This window comes from Zea mays, chromosome 7 (assembly GCF_902167145.1).
Source record: "Zea mays cultivar B73 chromosome 7, Zm-B73-REFERENCE-NAM-5.0, whole genome shotgun sequence".
Classification (NCBI taxonomy): Eukaryota; Viridiplantae; Streptophyta; class Magnoliopsida; order Poales; family Poaceae; genus Zea; species Zea mays.
Window position 1 is genome coordinate 145,413,658 of NC_050102.1, and position 15,367 is coordinate 145,429,024.

The 15,367-nt window shown below is 45.3% G+C and overlaps 1 protein-coding gene across 1 annotated transcript; it reads left to right on the forward strand.

The window, feature by feature from the left end:
• The first annotated feature begins 4,218 nt into the window (after positions 1-4,218).
• Positions 4,219-13,932, forward strand: LOC109939189 (uncharacterized). The gene is made up of 6 exons (XM_020541154.3): positions 4,219-4,402; positions 4,509-4,680; positions 12,696-12,898; positions 13,202-13,324; positions 13,402-13,505; positions 13,738-13,932. The coding sequence occupies exons 2-6, from the start codon at positions 4,532-4,534 to the stop codon at positions 13,858-13,860; spliced, it is 702 nt and encodes a 233-aa protein (XP_020396743.3). The 5' UTR covers positions 4,219-4,402; positions 4,509-4,531; the 3' UTR covers positions 13,861-13,932.
• Positions 13,933-15,367: the final 1,435 nt, after the last annotated feature.

Below are 15,367 nucleotides of genomic sequence, written 5' to 3' on the forward strand. Positions count from 1 at the left end.
ACGAACGACGCACGAGACAGTGCGCGCGAACGACGCGCGAACCAGCACGCCACCGCGTGCGGGACAGCACGCGCGACAGACGAGGAAAACTAAATAGTGACGTGTTTACACTAAATAAATATTAAATAATTACAAAGCAGTTAAGTTAATACTGGTCATATTAATATTTATTATAAAAGTATAGTTGAACACTACATATTTAATCTAATTGAAATATTAGTCTAATAAATATTAGTCGAGCAAACTTTAAGTTAATTATCTAAAATATGTGACATGATGAATTAATGTTATTAACATGAGTGTTTATAAGCGAAAACAATTTATTATCACGTGCAGACACTACGCGACAAACGTGAACGACGCGTGACAACGCGTGCAAATAGCACGAGCGACACGCGTGAATGACAAGCGACGACGCGCGCGAAACAACATTGCGGCACGCACAGTGTGCGCGCACAACATGACGTCGCGCACGAACGACACACACAACACGCAAGAGCGCGCGCAACACACGTGAAACCACACGTGCGACACGCGCGAACGACACGTGACAACGCACGCGACAACACGCGGGACAGCACGCGACACGCCAAACAACACGCACGACAGCGCGCGACACACGTGAGTTAACGCGACTACGTGCGCGAACATCACGATGACACGCAAACGATGCCGCACGCGAACACAACGAACAATTAATTAATTTAAAGTATTTAAGCTGGTATTAATCAAGTTAATTGACATTTATATTTACAAAAGGACGAATTAAAACTATAAACTCGTTCTAATTGAATTTTTATTTTAAACAACTAACAACTTAACAATAATTGACTAATTAGCGCCAGCAACAATAACAGAAATAATTAAATAACGTGCTGACAGCACGCGAGACGCACTCGATCAACAAGAGACGACGCATGTTGCAACACATTTATACTAACAAGTATTAATTCGAAGACATTCGATTAGGCGCAATCATATTAATATGTATCTATAAAAGCGCAAATAAAACTAGAAGTTAGTTTAATTAAATCTCTATTTCAATTACCATCAGATAAGCAAACAATTAATTAATTAAAGCGTAATAATGTTATTAACTTATTGACGACGCTAATATGAGCTAATACACTGGAACGGCCCAAACGGATTCAAAACGACGTGGCACAATGTAATTGGATGGGCTAAGCCACACGGTTGGCAATTCGGAGCACATGTGCAGAGAATCCATGTGATCTGGTGTGGGGACAGTTTTCCACATGCGTTGCATGCCTGCATGCATGGCAAGGTGGAGATCTCGCTTGTGTGAGGGTGTGCATGCAAGTGGGGGCCGCTGGGTGGTTTTCTCTAACCTGAATTTGGGCGTGGAACTCGTGCGGTTTCCTAGTTCTTCTCTCTCACGCACGAACTGCAACAGCAAAGGGAGAAAAAATGGGTCGTGGGCGCCTGGCTGCAACGGGCTCGCAGGCGGCTGAGGCCAGCGGCGGCGGCTTGCTATGATTGGGGCGTGCGGCAGGGGCTCCGTAGCGAGGGGCGGGACTACCGGGCGCGCAACGCAGTACAAGTGCCCGCGACGGCCATGGCTGAGCTCGCCGAGGACGGGGAAGAGGAGGAGAATGGGGCGCAGCAGGGCCGACCACGACCGAGGTTGTGGCTGCTCGGTTGAGACTCGCGCGCGCGGGGGAGCTCGCCTGCGCGAGGGAGCAGGGCGCTTGGCGCCTGGTTGCGTGGACGCACTGCCGCGCTGGCTGGCCGCCGCACAGGCGCGCGAGCACACCACTGGAGAGGCTCAGTCGTGCGCCAGCAGCGGCGAGGCAGAGGCCAGGCGCGCTGCGCGGGTGGCCGGGGCTGGGCGCTGCGCGAAGCTGCAGTGGCACGTAAGGGAGAAGCACGCTACGCTGCCACGGCACTGCGCTGGGCGGACAAGCGTCCACCGCGAGCGCAAGGGATGGGCGGCGTCGGGGACGACGACCACCACGGCGGCTCTACAGATCTGGGCATCGGTATAATAGACGAAGGGAGGACAAGGGAGCTGCGTACCTAGTAACCGCTGCTCGTGAGATCCGGATCTAGGGGAGAAGTTCGTATCTCTACTACACCTTAAGGCTGGAGCGAGGGCGTTCACCACCCTCACCGTGCCCCCGCTCCAGCCTCCGTCCGCACCGTCTTCCTCCCGGCAATCCCGCCCCCGCCCGCGCCGTCCCTTCCCTGCAATCCCGCCCCCGCCCGCGCCGTGTCCCCGCCGCGCATCTTTCCCACCTCTTTCTTTCCCTTGCTCTGCTAACGCGCCGCCGGTCCGTCGGTTGTCGCCTATCCTGCTTGCTCGCGCGGCCGCTGTTCATGGCGATGGTGGATGAAGGCGGCAAAGGAGAGGCGCAGCCGCCTGGATTAGACCCAAGAACCCGCCGATCTGCGGCGACCAGGGCGACCGGCGACATGGATGGCGGTGGCCGAGGAGAGGAGTGGGAGGGCCCCCCGGCTACGTGCTCTCGCTCCCGACGGCGGCGCTGCCCCTGCCCGTCGCCGTCTCCTGCCTGGACGCCACCGTCCGGCGCAAGGGGCGCAGCCATATCCGCCACCGTGGCCATCCGTCGGGCTGGTGGGCCTTCAGGCTCCCCGTCCCCGCGCCGGAGGAGGCAAAGGGGCCAGTTCCCCCATCGTCGGCGGCCAATAATCCGACCGAGGAGGGCCGTTCCTGTCCTCGGTGGCGGATTGTGTGGAGGAAGCAAGTGGTTCCCTCCGGGGTCGCGTTCTCCTCCACGGCGAGATCCACGCTGCTCTCCAAGGAAGGACGGGGACTTGCTCTACCCCGCGATCCACTCCCCCACCGAGCTGCTTTCCGAGCGGGCGCTGTCGCATCACCCCCGCCTCCCCCCCCCCCGCTCAGCCCCTCCGTACCCCGCCTACGCGTCCCCTCCCTCGCATCCCCAGCCCCTCCTCCACCGAGCTACGCTGAAAACCTCCACGGCGTCCGATTTTCCGGGATCCACTCCCCCACCGGGCTGCTTTCCCTCCGGGGTCGCGATCTCCTCCACGGCGAGATCCATGCTGCTCTCCAAGGAAGGACGAGGACTTGCTCTACCCCGCGATCCACTCCCCCACCGAGCTGCTTTCCTACCGAGGTCGCGAACTCCTCCTATGCGAGATCCACGCTGCTCTCCATGGAAGGCCGTGGACCTACTGTACCCCGATGTGGAAATCTCCTCGGCGATTCAAGGTGTTCTGCTCACCCCGTCCTTCTCGCTCTTTACTCTTTGATTGAGATGAGGTTTCTAGGGATTTATTGCTTAAAGATTATGTGCTGACGATTTGATCTTTGGCCAAACCTCTTATCCCTCCTGTTGATGAGTTAGTTTAATTTTTCTGGGTGGAGTGTGTTCTACGCTTCAAACGGCCCCACACTGCTTCTTCTCTGCTCTCCTTGATTCTTTTCTTGTTGCGTGCTGGTAGATATAAAATAAGTTGCAGTCACATAGGTGGTTGTCCTTGTCTGTGTGGGTGCGTGCGTGAATTTCTTAGGATATGCATCTGTCTGTCTGTGTGCATCTCTTTCTGTGTAGCAAGTAGCAACACGAGAGGAAAGAATTTGGCCGTGAGTCGCGACCAGGGAGCTGTGCAGATGCCGACCATCATCGTCTCGGTGGACCTGGAATGCAGCTGCTGTCGTGCCAAGATCGAGAAGGTGCTCAACAGGATCCAAGGTGTGTTTGCGCTTGCAGTTCCACTCTGTTCGTACTGCCTTCCTCCACTTGTGGACTATGGTGTTGAGCTGGTTTTGTTGATGGCAACTGATACTAACTGAGCGGTGGGTATTTCTTTCTTAGGACGATATGGATATCGCGGTTTCGTTGTTGCTGTGTGCATCGTGGGTCCGTGGCAGAGAAGGGTGAGTTCTGCATCGACGACATCGACTTGGACGAGAAGAGCAACAAGGTGAACGTGTTTCGTTTTGGTGTTTTTTCATGATTCGTGGCATGGACTGAATCATGTAAATATGATAGCATGTGTTTTTTCATCTCTGCATTTTCTGTACTTTATACGCTATGATCTGTGCTTACCAAACTTTAAATGGGTAGTGGGGACTAGACTTCTTCAACGAACCAACCAAACATAAATACTGAAACGAAAGGGTGCTTGCACTATAAATACCTAGGAAAGTCCACTCTGTTATGTTCTTATTTATTAAATGCTTCATTAGAAAGTCAACCTTTGAGCAGGTATAAGCCTGGGGACTGGATTGAGGGAGTCGGAGGCGCAAAGGCTGGACATTTTGTCTTGCCTGAGGTCACCACATTGCTCCTGGTGGGCCCTAGAGGTTCTGGCAAGAGCACACTTGTAAACCGAATTACTAGGGTCTTTGACAAGGATGATGATCCTTTTGCACCAGATCGAGCACAGGTGTCATGTAAGCTTTAACCTTTTTTGGGATGCTATTTCGTGGTGACATACAACTGAAGTTAGTTTCATCCATTATTACTGTTTAGTAATTGGACCTAAATTGATTTTGCTAGGCAATTCAAAATCAAATGGTACAATGTTTCTTCGCGAGTATCCAATTCCAAGGAATTCAAGTGTCGTATGTATTTACGATACACGTGGCTGGTCAAACAACCTAGAGAAAAATTTCAAAATGCTGCATCAGTGGATGACAAAAGGAATAAGCCATGGGGAGACAACAATGTGGTAAGGGGTGACTTACTAACTCTTTGTTTTCTGTCGTGAAACTAGAAAAACATTGTACACTGCGTGACCCTATACAAACTGTTTATTATTTTTTGAGAGAGTAATTCTCAAATTTCTGTCAACAGATTCGAGTAATCAACCTTTTGCCATTCAGTATGTTCATTTCTAATCTCAGCTGTCACCAGCTGTATACAGATTGCAGAATGAGGCTGATTCTTAGGACTAACTTTAGATTGTGACTGGATTTGTTGTCTCTCGTCAGATATGATTGATTTCCAGCATCAATAGGACAGGTGTCCTGAATTACTTACCTACCTTCTGTATGCTTTATAAGCATTTAAGGCCTTAATGAGGACCACTGTTGGGGACTTGTTCTCAAGTGCTATGAGTTAAGAACAAGGCAACACAGAGAATGTTAAACGATAAAATCCTTCGTCCTCTGAAGCATTATTTCCCTTAGGATATAACGATCTTCAGACGAAGGTCATGAAGGACGAACCTTCATCATCACAGTATACATTAATGAAAGACGAAGCATATGAAACATAAAAGATAGCATGAATAATCATATAACATCATCAATTTAGCTTTTTTATGTCATCATAGAAAAATAGAGACAATATCGAATTACAAATGTACCTTCGGCTTGAAAGGAGATGAAAATACAAATGTGACGCAAAAGCAAATGCCAAGTCAGCGTGAACAGTACGGGAGTACTGTTCATCTATTTATAGACGTGGGACGCAGCCCATGTAAAATTACATTCATGTCCACTACATTTGCTAATGACTTATGAGGATCTGTCAAAGCCTAAGTAGTCTTTTCATCTTTAAGTCGGTTCCCCTTTCTGCCACTATGCCGAAGCTCCCCTGCGCATAGCTTCGGCTATGCACCATCCCTCGTACGGCTTGATGATCAGCCCGTCCTTCATCTCAATCTTCCTTCGTCTAGCTTAAGCTTCGTCCTGATCGTACTTCATGTTCACAATCTGGATCCGAAGATATCTGTTCATACATTTCACTTGGAAGATATTGTCAAATCATGTTTTTGAGGACCTTCGGAGGACGAAGGCCCCCAACAGTAGCCCCTCGCAATATTAATTTATTAATGATAAATTTAGATTGCGATATGGACGAAGGCCTTAAGCCGAAGGTCCGAAAAAACACCTTCCCTTTGCTAGAATAGCAACATTCACTGACAAGTGGGTCTTTCAACTTTCAACGCACTGGGCATATAAATAAGATCATACCACAAACTCATTTTGGTACGCACACTTGCCATCTGCCCCTGCTTACTCAATTTTATCTCTTGTGCGCAAAAATTTACTGAGCTTTTAGCTTTGAAGCTTCGGCATTGAAAACAGTTTTTAGCATTTCCGAAGATGTCTGAAGACAAAAAGGCCGGTCCTGAGATGAAGCTGAGTCTCTCTGAAGAGAAGAACCTGGGGTTCCTTATAGCGATGGCGGAGACCAATACGGAAAAAATTACCAAGGAGATACTGGAAGGCTTGTCTGAAGATACTGGTGACAGCGACAATTATGATGTAGAAAGCGGTGGGGAAGAGTCCGAAGATCGGCCATGGCGGCCAAGTCACGCGGTTTTCGGGAAAACCACCATTAAGCAGAGTCATATTGATAATATGAGGGGCCGATATTTTCAAGATATATCTATTGTGAGAGCTGATGCTGGAGAAAAAACTTCTCCCACCCCCGAAGAAGATGAAGTCGTAATCTTCCGAAGCTTTCTCAAGGCTGGGCTTCGATTCCCCCTGAGCAACTTTGTTGTTGAAGTTCTGAAAACATTTCAAATCTACCTTCATCAAATTACTCCCGAAGCTATCATAAGAATGGGGATGTTTGTCTGGGCTGCGAGAAGCCAAGGTTTAGAACCAAATGCCAAAAGCTTTTGCAACATTCATGAGTTGTTATATGAGACGAAGCCCTGGGGGAAAGAACAATATCACAACAACTTTGGGTGTTACAGCTTCGTTGCCCGCTCCGGGTCAAGCTGCCCTGTGCCGACCTTTCGGAAGAGATGGCCCGGAGCCTGGATGACTGAATGGTTCTATGTAAAAAATGACCTAACAACGCAAGAAGACGTCAAGAGTATCATTATGCGCCCCATCTGGCAACGTTTCGGACTTCGAAGGCCGAAGGTTGAAATGGATGAAGCAGCCGAGGAATGCCAAAGAGCCTTCGGCGTAGTCTGCTCTTTTATTGGGACAAGGGACTTGATTCAAGAACATATTGCCTTCAGGGTGTGGCCACTTGCAGGAAAGTGGGAAATGCCGAAGGAGACCATCAAAGAGTCCGACGAAGGCGGACTGGTCAGACTAAAATACACATTCAAATACGGGGATAAATTTGTTGAACCTGATGACGACTGGTTGAAAAGCATTGAAACATTAAGTGACGAATTGCTTGGGGCATATTCGAAGGCCGAGAACACTGCATTATCAGCAGCCTTCGGAGGCCGAAAGAAGAAAAGACTCAACCGGGTATTTGACGCAGTCGGGTTTGTCTACCCTGACTATCACTATCCGGTGTTGGGTCGCAAAAGAAAGAATACTTCTTCTGCAACAGAAGCTACCACAAGTGCCACTAATGAGCCAGCGCCGCAAAGGAAAAAGATGAAGGTGCTCACCCACCGAGCGCGCTTTATTGAGCCGGCCACAGTGCCAGAATTCATTGGTGAAGTTTCCTTGGCCTCTGAAACTACAGAACCAGCTCCAGTGCCGAAGATAGAAGAGAAATCTGAAGCGCCTTTAGCAGAGAAGGCGGAAAAATCGAGAATTGAAGGACAAAAAGTATTGGAAATCTTAAGTCCTTCAGCGAATGCTGAAACAGGAAAAATCCAAAAGGGCCCATTGATGACCCCAAAAAGAAAAAGAATGGTGAACGTACTAGATGTCTTGGAGACAATTATGTCTTCAAGCACAACTCCAAAGAAGACTGTCGAACTTGCTGAAGCGTCTACCGAAACTTCGAAGCAACAAGCTGAAGCAGAAGCTAAAGCTGAAGCTGGGCCTTCAGAGCCCACCAAGGAACAATCTTTGGAAACCGAAAAAACATCAGAACCAGTTTTGGTTGAGAAGATTGACACTGCCGTCCCCGAAGCTCCTGCCAGCACATGCGATTATATCATACGACATGCTTCGGGGAAAAAATTATCTGAAGAAGAGACTTATGAAGCCAATCACTATGCCAGAGAGTTAAAATATCCAAAGGGAGCAGTGGTGTTCAATGGGACAAATGAGGATGACTTCCTATACTGCCTCCCTGATAACAAAGAATTATCTGTTTGCCGAGAGATGGCTAGAAGTATGGGGTTCCCTAAGCTCGAAGCTGGATTATGTGCTATGACGAAGGAGGATCTCGCGGACAGTCTTGCGTATAACAGCCTAAAGGTATGGGAATTAGTTGTTTTGAAAAAAATTTTACAATACGTAATTCATTCTTTTATTCTTATACCAAGTCTTTACATATAGGGCTTAATCCTAAGCAACGCATTAAGAGCACAAAAGAGTGCCGAAGATGAGAGCTATGAAATTGCGTTCAACAACCTTCGGTCAGAAGTTATTAAACTGAGAAACGAAGCTCTGGAAAAGGATAAAATTTTGCTTACATTGGTAGACAAGGTTAAAAAGGACGAAGCTGCCTCAAAGATCCAGGCCGAAGCCCAAAAACGTGAGATTAAAGATCTTCAGAAACAGCTAGCTAGAGCTAAAGAGGAACGTGTGCTTGAAGAAACAAAACGAGAGCTTAGTGATCAGTTGGTTAATCATTTAGAGTTAAGTACTCAGGAGCTTCGTGCATCCCAGAGGAAATGCTATGTTAAATCTATAGAATGCGTCAAAAAGATAAAATCCAGCTTCGCCAGCGTTGGCGCATTTTCCAGTGAAGAAAGTTTCTCCAGAGGCAATCCCGAAGGTCCATTGGAATGGATTAGTCATGAAGCAGAAGCTTTCGAGGAAATCCTGAGCAGCCGCGGTGATATCTGCGCATTTTCGGGCGCCAGAGGAGTTGCTACTATTCTAGAGAAGAAAGGTTGTGATCATATTAAGCTGCTTGCGCAATCCGAAGCCACTTTATCCGCTGAAGATATTAAAGATCCCTCGACCGAAGCTAGCCAAGTTGGTGGAAAATTTTTCACCGACGTCTGGGATAATGGTGGCCGAGAAATGGCAGGAGAAATTATTCAAAGAAGTGAAAAGGGCATTCACGATGCTAGAGAAGTGGCTAAGGCTGCTGAAAAGAGCGCAGAGCCCGAAGGTCAATTAGGTATTAATTAATAGTTTGTATCGTGTTGTAATTTTTATTTCAAACTTTGTTCGCGGTTTGTAATAGTAATGCAAAAATATTCTCTTCCCTCAGAACCTGCTGAATCGTTTGTTGACCTTCACACAAAAGGGGATGACGAAATTAAACAAATGGCCGAAACTATCGTGGATAAAGTTGTTGAACAGCTTCTAAATGAGGCTGCCGAAGTAGTATTAAGAGAAGACTAGGTATTATTAGGAAAAACAGTTGAAGTGTGATTTATGTAATATTTGGTACATTTAAATGTAATATACAGGTCTCTGTTCATTATTCAATTCTTTACGATGCATGAAACTTTACATACGTACCACTTTTGAGCCTTCGGCGAAAAAAACACCTTCCCTTCTTTTCATGCTTCGTGAAGAAAAATTTTTATGTATCACAACAATGTCCATAGTGCTCAGATGAAGAATATCCAAGCTTCGTGAAAACATTCTCCGAAGCTATACTCCGAAGATGAAGATTGTGTCTCCTTGTGACAACACGATTTTCACTCTTTCAAAGCATACTTCCGAAGATCAATATTGTGTCCCCTTCTTGTGCCATATGCAACATGATGTATGATGCTTATGCTATGCAAAATGATGTGATGATGTTATGTTACGTAGATGACATTTGTTCCGAAAGATACACACATATCCCCACACAATATTTTTGTATCAGCGCTGATTCTTCGCTGTAAGCTCTGCATTCCCTTAGGAACGTCTTTGGAGCTTCTTCGCCTTTTACTTAGGCGGTATAAGCTCTGCATTCCCTTAGGAACGTCTTTGGAGCTTCTTCGCCTTTTACTTAGGCGGTATCAGCGTTGACTTTTCGCTGTATGCTCTGCATTCCCTTAGGAACGTCTTTGGAGCAAAAACTTACACTGCGCTCCCTTTGGAACGGCTTTTTGTAACTTCAGCAACTTACTCTGCATTCCTTAGAACGACTTTTTGTTACTTCGAAGGATTTTTAATAATTCGAAGGTCCTCCGCAAACTTTCAAGCTTCAGCAACTTAAGCCTTCGGAGAAAATAGATTTCCCTTATGACCAACCACAAAACCATTACATGAAAATCGAAATGTTCTTTATTATACAGAAAATAGAACTAAATGGAAAAGACTGCTATCAATGTAGGATACTTGTCAATAAATGTGCTTTGACTCCGGCACAGTGCTGTTGACTGTACGAGCTTCGGACTGCTCTCTGAAGTCCCTTTGGTGTGGAGCATATTGGCTCCCTTCTGGTTGTTGGCCTTGTTGCAGCGGTGGTGGAGGTGGAGGTTGTTGCCAGGAAGCTTGAGGTTGACTTGCCGAAGCAACAGAAATTGCAGGGTGGTTACCTACGTATTCTGGGATGTAAGGCACATGGCACGAAGCAGTATGCATGACCTGCTTCGGCTGAGCTTGTTGTGCTGCAGCTTCGGCTATCTCCTTTTGCTTTTGGATGGTAACATGGCACATCCTGGTGGTATGGCCCTTGTTTTCACCGCAAAACAAGCAAAATATTCTCCTTGGTTGATCTCCAAATCTTCCGCCAAAGCCCCTGGCGCCTCTTCCTCTTGGAGCTGGTGGCCGGAAGAAGCTTTGTTGTTGCCCCGAAGCCTGTGAGGAGGGCTGCGGCCTGTGCTGCTGATTCCCCTTATCATCATTTTGAGTAGAGTTATGGATGGACCTGACATGCCTCGGATAGAATCTTCCTCCGAAGCCCCTGGTCAACTCAGAAAATCTGAAAGCCTCCTCCCTTCTTTGGCGAAAATCATTGTCGGCACGAATGTACTCGTCCATCTTTTGGAGCAGCTTCTCCAGAGTCTGAGGGGGCTTCCTAGCAAAATATTGAGCTGCAGGTCCAGGACGAAGCCCCTTGATCATGGCCTCGATGACGATTTCATTGGGCACCGTTGGTGCCTGCGCCCTCAAACGCAAGAACCTTCTGACATACGCCTGAAGGTATTCTTCATGATCCTGAGTGCACTGAAACAAGGCTTGAGCAGTGACCGGCTTCGTCTGAAACCCTTGAAAGCTGGTTAACAACATATCCTTCAGCTTCTGCCATGAAGTGATTGTTCCTGGTCGAAGAGAGGAATACCAGGTCTTAGCAACACTCCTGACAGCCATAACAAAAGATTTTGCCATGACTGCAGCATTGCCACCATACGAAGACACTGTTGCTTCGTAGCTCATCAAGAACTGCTTCGGGTCTGAATGGCCGTCAAAGATGGGAAGTTGGGGTGGCTTATAGGACGGAGGCCAGGGTGTAGCCTGCAGTTCGGCGGACAAAGGAGAAGCATCATCGAAAACAAAATTTCCCTGATGGAAATTGTCATACCAGTCATCTTCGTTGACGAAGCCCTCCTGATGAAGGTCTTTCTGCTGAGGCCTTCGGTTCTGCTCATCGTGAGAAAGATGGCGAACTTCCTCAGAGGCTTCGTCTATCTGCCTTTGCAACTCAACTAGTCGGGCCATCTTCTCCTTCTTCCTCTGCACCTGTTGATGTAGCATCTCCATATCCCTGATTTCTTGGTCTAGCTCATCCTCCTGAAGCGTCGGGCTGACGGCCTTCCTCTTCTGGCTTCGGGCCTCCCGAAGAGAGACAGTTTCCTGGTTAGGGTCCAGCGGTTGCAGAGCTGCAGCCCCAGTCGCTGAAGCTTTCTTCGGTGCCATAGCGAGGGTCTATGGCTTCCGAAGGTGTTCAAAAAACTCGAAGTGGAAGTGAGTTCACCGGAGGTGGGCGCCAATGTTGGGGACTTGTTCTCAAGTGCTATGAGTTAAGAACAAGGCAACACAGAGAATGTTAAACGATAAAATCCTTCGTCCTCTGAAGCATTATTTCCCTTAGGATATAACGATCTTCAGACGAAGGTCATGAAGGACGAACCTTCATCATCACAGTATACATTAATGAAAGACGAAGCATATGAAACATAAAAGATAGCATGAATAATCATATAACATCATCAATTTAGCTTTTTTATGTCATCATAGAAAAATAGAGACAATATCGAATTACAAATGTACCTTCGGCTTGAAAGGAGATGAAAATACAAATGTGACGCAAAAGCAAATGCCAAGTCAGCGTGAACAGTACGGGAGTACTGTTCATCTATTTATAGACGTGGGACGCAGCCCATGTAAAATTACATTCATGTCCACTACATTTGCTAATGACTTATGAGGATCTGTCAAAGCCTAAGTAGTCTTTTCATCTTTAAGTCGGTTCCCCTTTCTGCCACTATGCCGAAGCTCCCCTGCGCATAGCTTCGGCTATGCACCATCCCTCGTACGGCTTGATGATCAGCCCGTCCTTCATCTCAATCTTCCTTCGTCTAGCTTAAGCTTCGTCCTGATCGTACTTCATGTTCACAATCTGGATCCGAAGATATCTGTTCATACATTTCACTTGGAAGATATTGTCAAATCATGTTTTTGAGGACCTTCGGAGGACGAAGGCCCCCAACAACCACCATGAAAATTCTCCCATTCTCTTTCACAGGACACAACATTTTTAGCCAGGATATGGATATGGATATGTTTTGAATTTTATGACAATTCCAGTCATCATTGCATGTCATTCAGAGTATCGTTATACTTGAATTCCGATTTTCTGTTTCAATTCCACAAACTTCTTTATTGTTCTTAAGCTAATGAAGTAACTTATGAAGTTTTACAGCTTAATATATAACTTAAAGCCATTAATTTTCTGAGCATTTATAAACAGGGATGATGATGAAGGCAATAAGATAGGGAACATGAAACCATTGGGGCGGCAATACAGTTTTCTTCGTTACAAAATCCGGAAGGTCAATTTCGTGATATTTGTTGTTGATGGTGTTGCTGTCCTCGAGTCAATGGATGACAGCAATAAAGGATACACTGAGATACTTCGTCAAACTTTTATGTATCCGTTCTTGTCGATTGGAGGTAGGGATTTCTAAGATGCACACAAACCTTATATATCGATTTTATCATCATCATCATATGAAATTTCCTGAATATAGATTTATGTTCACATATACTGCTTTATGAATGAAATATATGTTTCGATCCTATCTTATTCTCTTCAATTCAGATCTCACCTGCTATAGAATAAGAGGCTCTTATACATGTTGTCGATTTAAATTGTTAGCTTCAGTCATCGCCTCATGCATGTATGATGTTGTCTCTGTTGATAGATTTATGCCTGCTGTTGTAGACATCATGTGACTATAACAATCTTTATCGCAGATGATAAACCTGTTGTTGTTGTCACACATGGTGATAGACTGTTGATACAGCAACGTGTTCACGTTCAAGCTGAGTTAGCAGAGCTACTAGATATTCCTGCCCAGCAAATTTATGATATACCAGGTATGGCACCAGTACCTTTTTTTATCATGATATAATATGGAACATTTCGAGTGTAGTATCTGATACGTTCTACATAGGATCCAATGATGACCAAACTGATATGGTTGTACTGGATATGCTACATTACTGTGTCCAACATGCAGAGCAGAACCTCCCTGTTAAGTTAAACTACCATTTGGAGGTTTGAGTTCCTTCCCTCTGTCCTTATCATGGATTATATTATCTCCCGTCCATGAAATATAAGAAATTAACGTTTTCGCATATGTTGAACAGACCAGACTGTTTTGTTAGTGGCGATTCACCTGTTTTTTGTCACTCATGGCACTTAAAACTCTCTCTATAATATATATATATACCACTTGATCTGTTGATATTTGGAAGATATACCTGCTCTAAAGCTCATGTTTTGACAGGTGCTTGGGCGTGAAACTCTCAATAAAATGGCAGAGCAATTGATGGGCTTAGATGCAGTCATTGAAGCCGCCATATTTTCCTATGCATCCTGGTCCTGTTGCTTCGATTTTCCGATAAATTAGTGCGGCCGTAGCTACGTTCTGCACTTGGGTTGTAACTAAGAAAACATCATGGTGACTACTTGTCCTCCTCAACACAATTAAAAGGCAGTTTCAGGCTATGCACAAAATTATAATGTTTGTTTAACTGTTTTGTTTTGACAGTAAGATTATACAGTTTAATTGTCAGTATTTCTTGGCCTATGACAGATATGAACTCATGCAGTTTAATTGTTTAAGCCTATCCCTTTTTCTAGATACATGTGGAGGACCCATGCAGTTTCAAATGTTATTGGAAATGATCCTGAACTTTATTTTATTGGTGATTGTTCTAGGGATCATACAGTAGTTGATTAGCTGACGGTTTACTGGTGATTGTTGGGGGAGTACTTGAGCGTGTGATCTAGATGGGCATCCTGAATGATTGTTGGTAACTCACCACGGTGAGGTATGATTTATTATTAATTCATATTTGCAACAAGGCAACATATCCTATTAGCTGGAGACTGAGCTAGCTAATTGTTAAGAGAGTTTGAGTCTCCAGATGTGAACAAACTCTCTATAACTACTTGGTTCAGTATTTTGATCGACATCAATAAGATTTTCTTGATTATAATGTTTGTTCGACATCATGAAAATCTAGCGACTTCCTGCTCGATTTGCTGTATAATAAATACTACGAGAGGATGCTGGTGTTTCATAAGATAATCGTGCAACTCATGAAAATCCAGGTAAAATATGTAGCTGACTATGGATGGCTTGATGCTATAATTTTAGCCATGTTTGCCTTATGCGTGTGATTCAAGTAGTATCCGGTGTGAATTATTTTAATGTTTATCTTCAGCACATTTTATTTACAAAAGGTTTTCCAACACTGTGTATCTGTTTGATGTCTTTGTATGTGCTTTGAATTTTCAACCAAGACACTATACATGTGCTTTGAATTTTCTTATCACGTGCTTTGCTTATTTCATCTGATTGTCTTGTATTTTAGAAAAAAATGAATTCACGATAAACAATTCCCTTAGTTATAAAAAAGCTTGAGTGTTGTCCTGTTTCTTTGAAGGCTTCACGTTGCTTTAAAATTTTGATAGCTAGAGGTGTTCTTTTACTTTGTGTACTCAGTGTTGGTCATCATTTTCCTGTCTGGTTGCATTGCCTCTTCTTGTTATTCTTGCAGTCAGCATGAGCGAGGTCGAGGCATTGTACAAGCTGTTCAAGAAGATCAACAACGCCTTCATCGATGATGGGCTGATTAACAAGGTCAGCAACCCGTGTCTGGTTCACTGCTTGGTTCTTATGTAATCTCTTATTAATCTTTGTGGCATGTGCAAGTGTGGATGGTCTTATTAGTATCAGTCCCGTCGGTTGATGCTGCCTCTTGGCACATTGTTCGACTGTTCTCATTTCATTGGCACTTGAAATGACTTTAAACATTTTTGCCTCTTGTATCGATTTTCCTTTTTGCCTATACAACTAGAGGAACCTATCCTAGTAACCACATTTTTTATCACTTGATCTATCCTCGTAA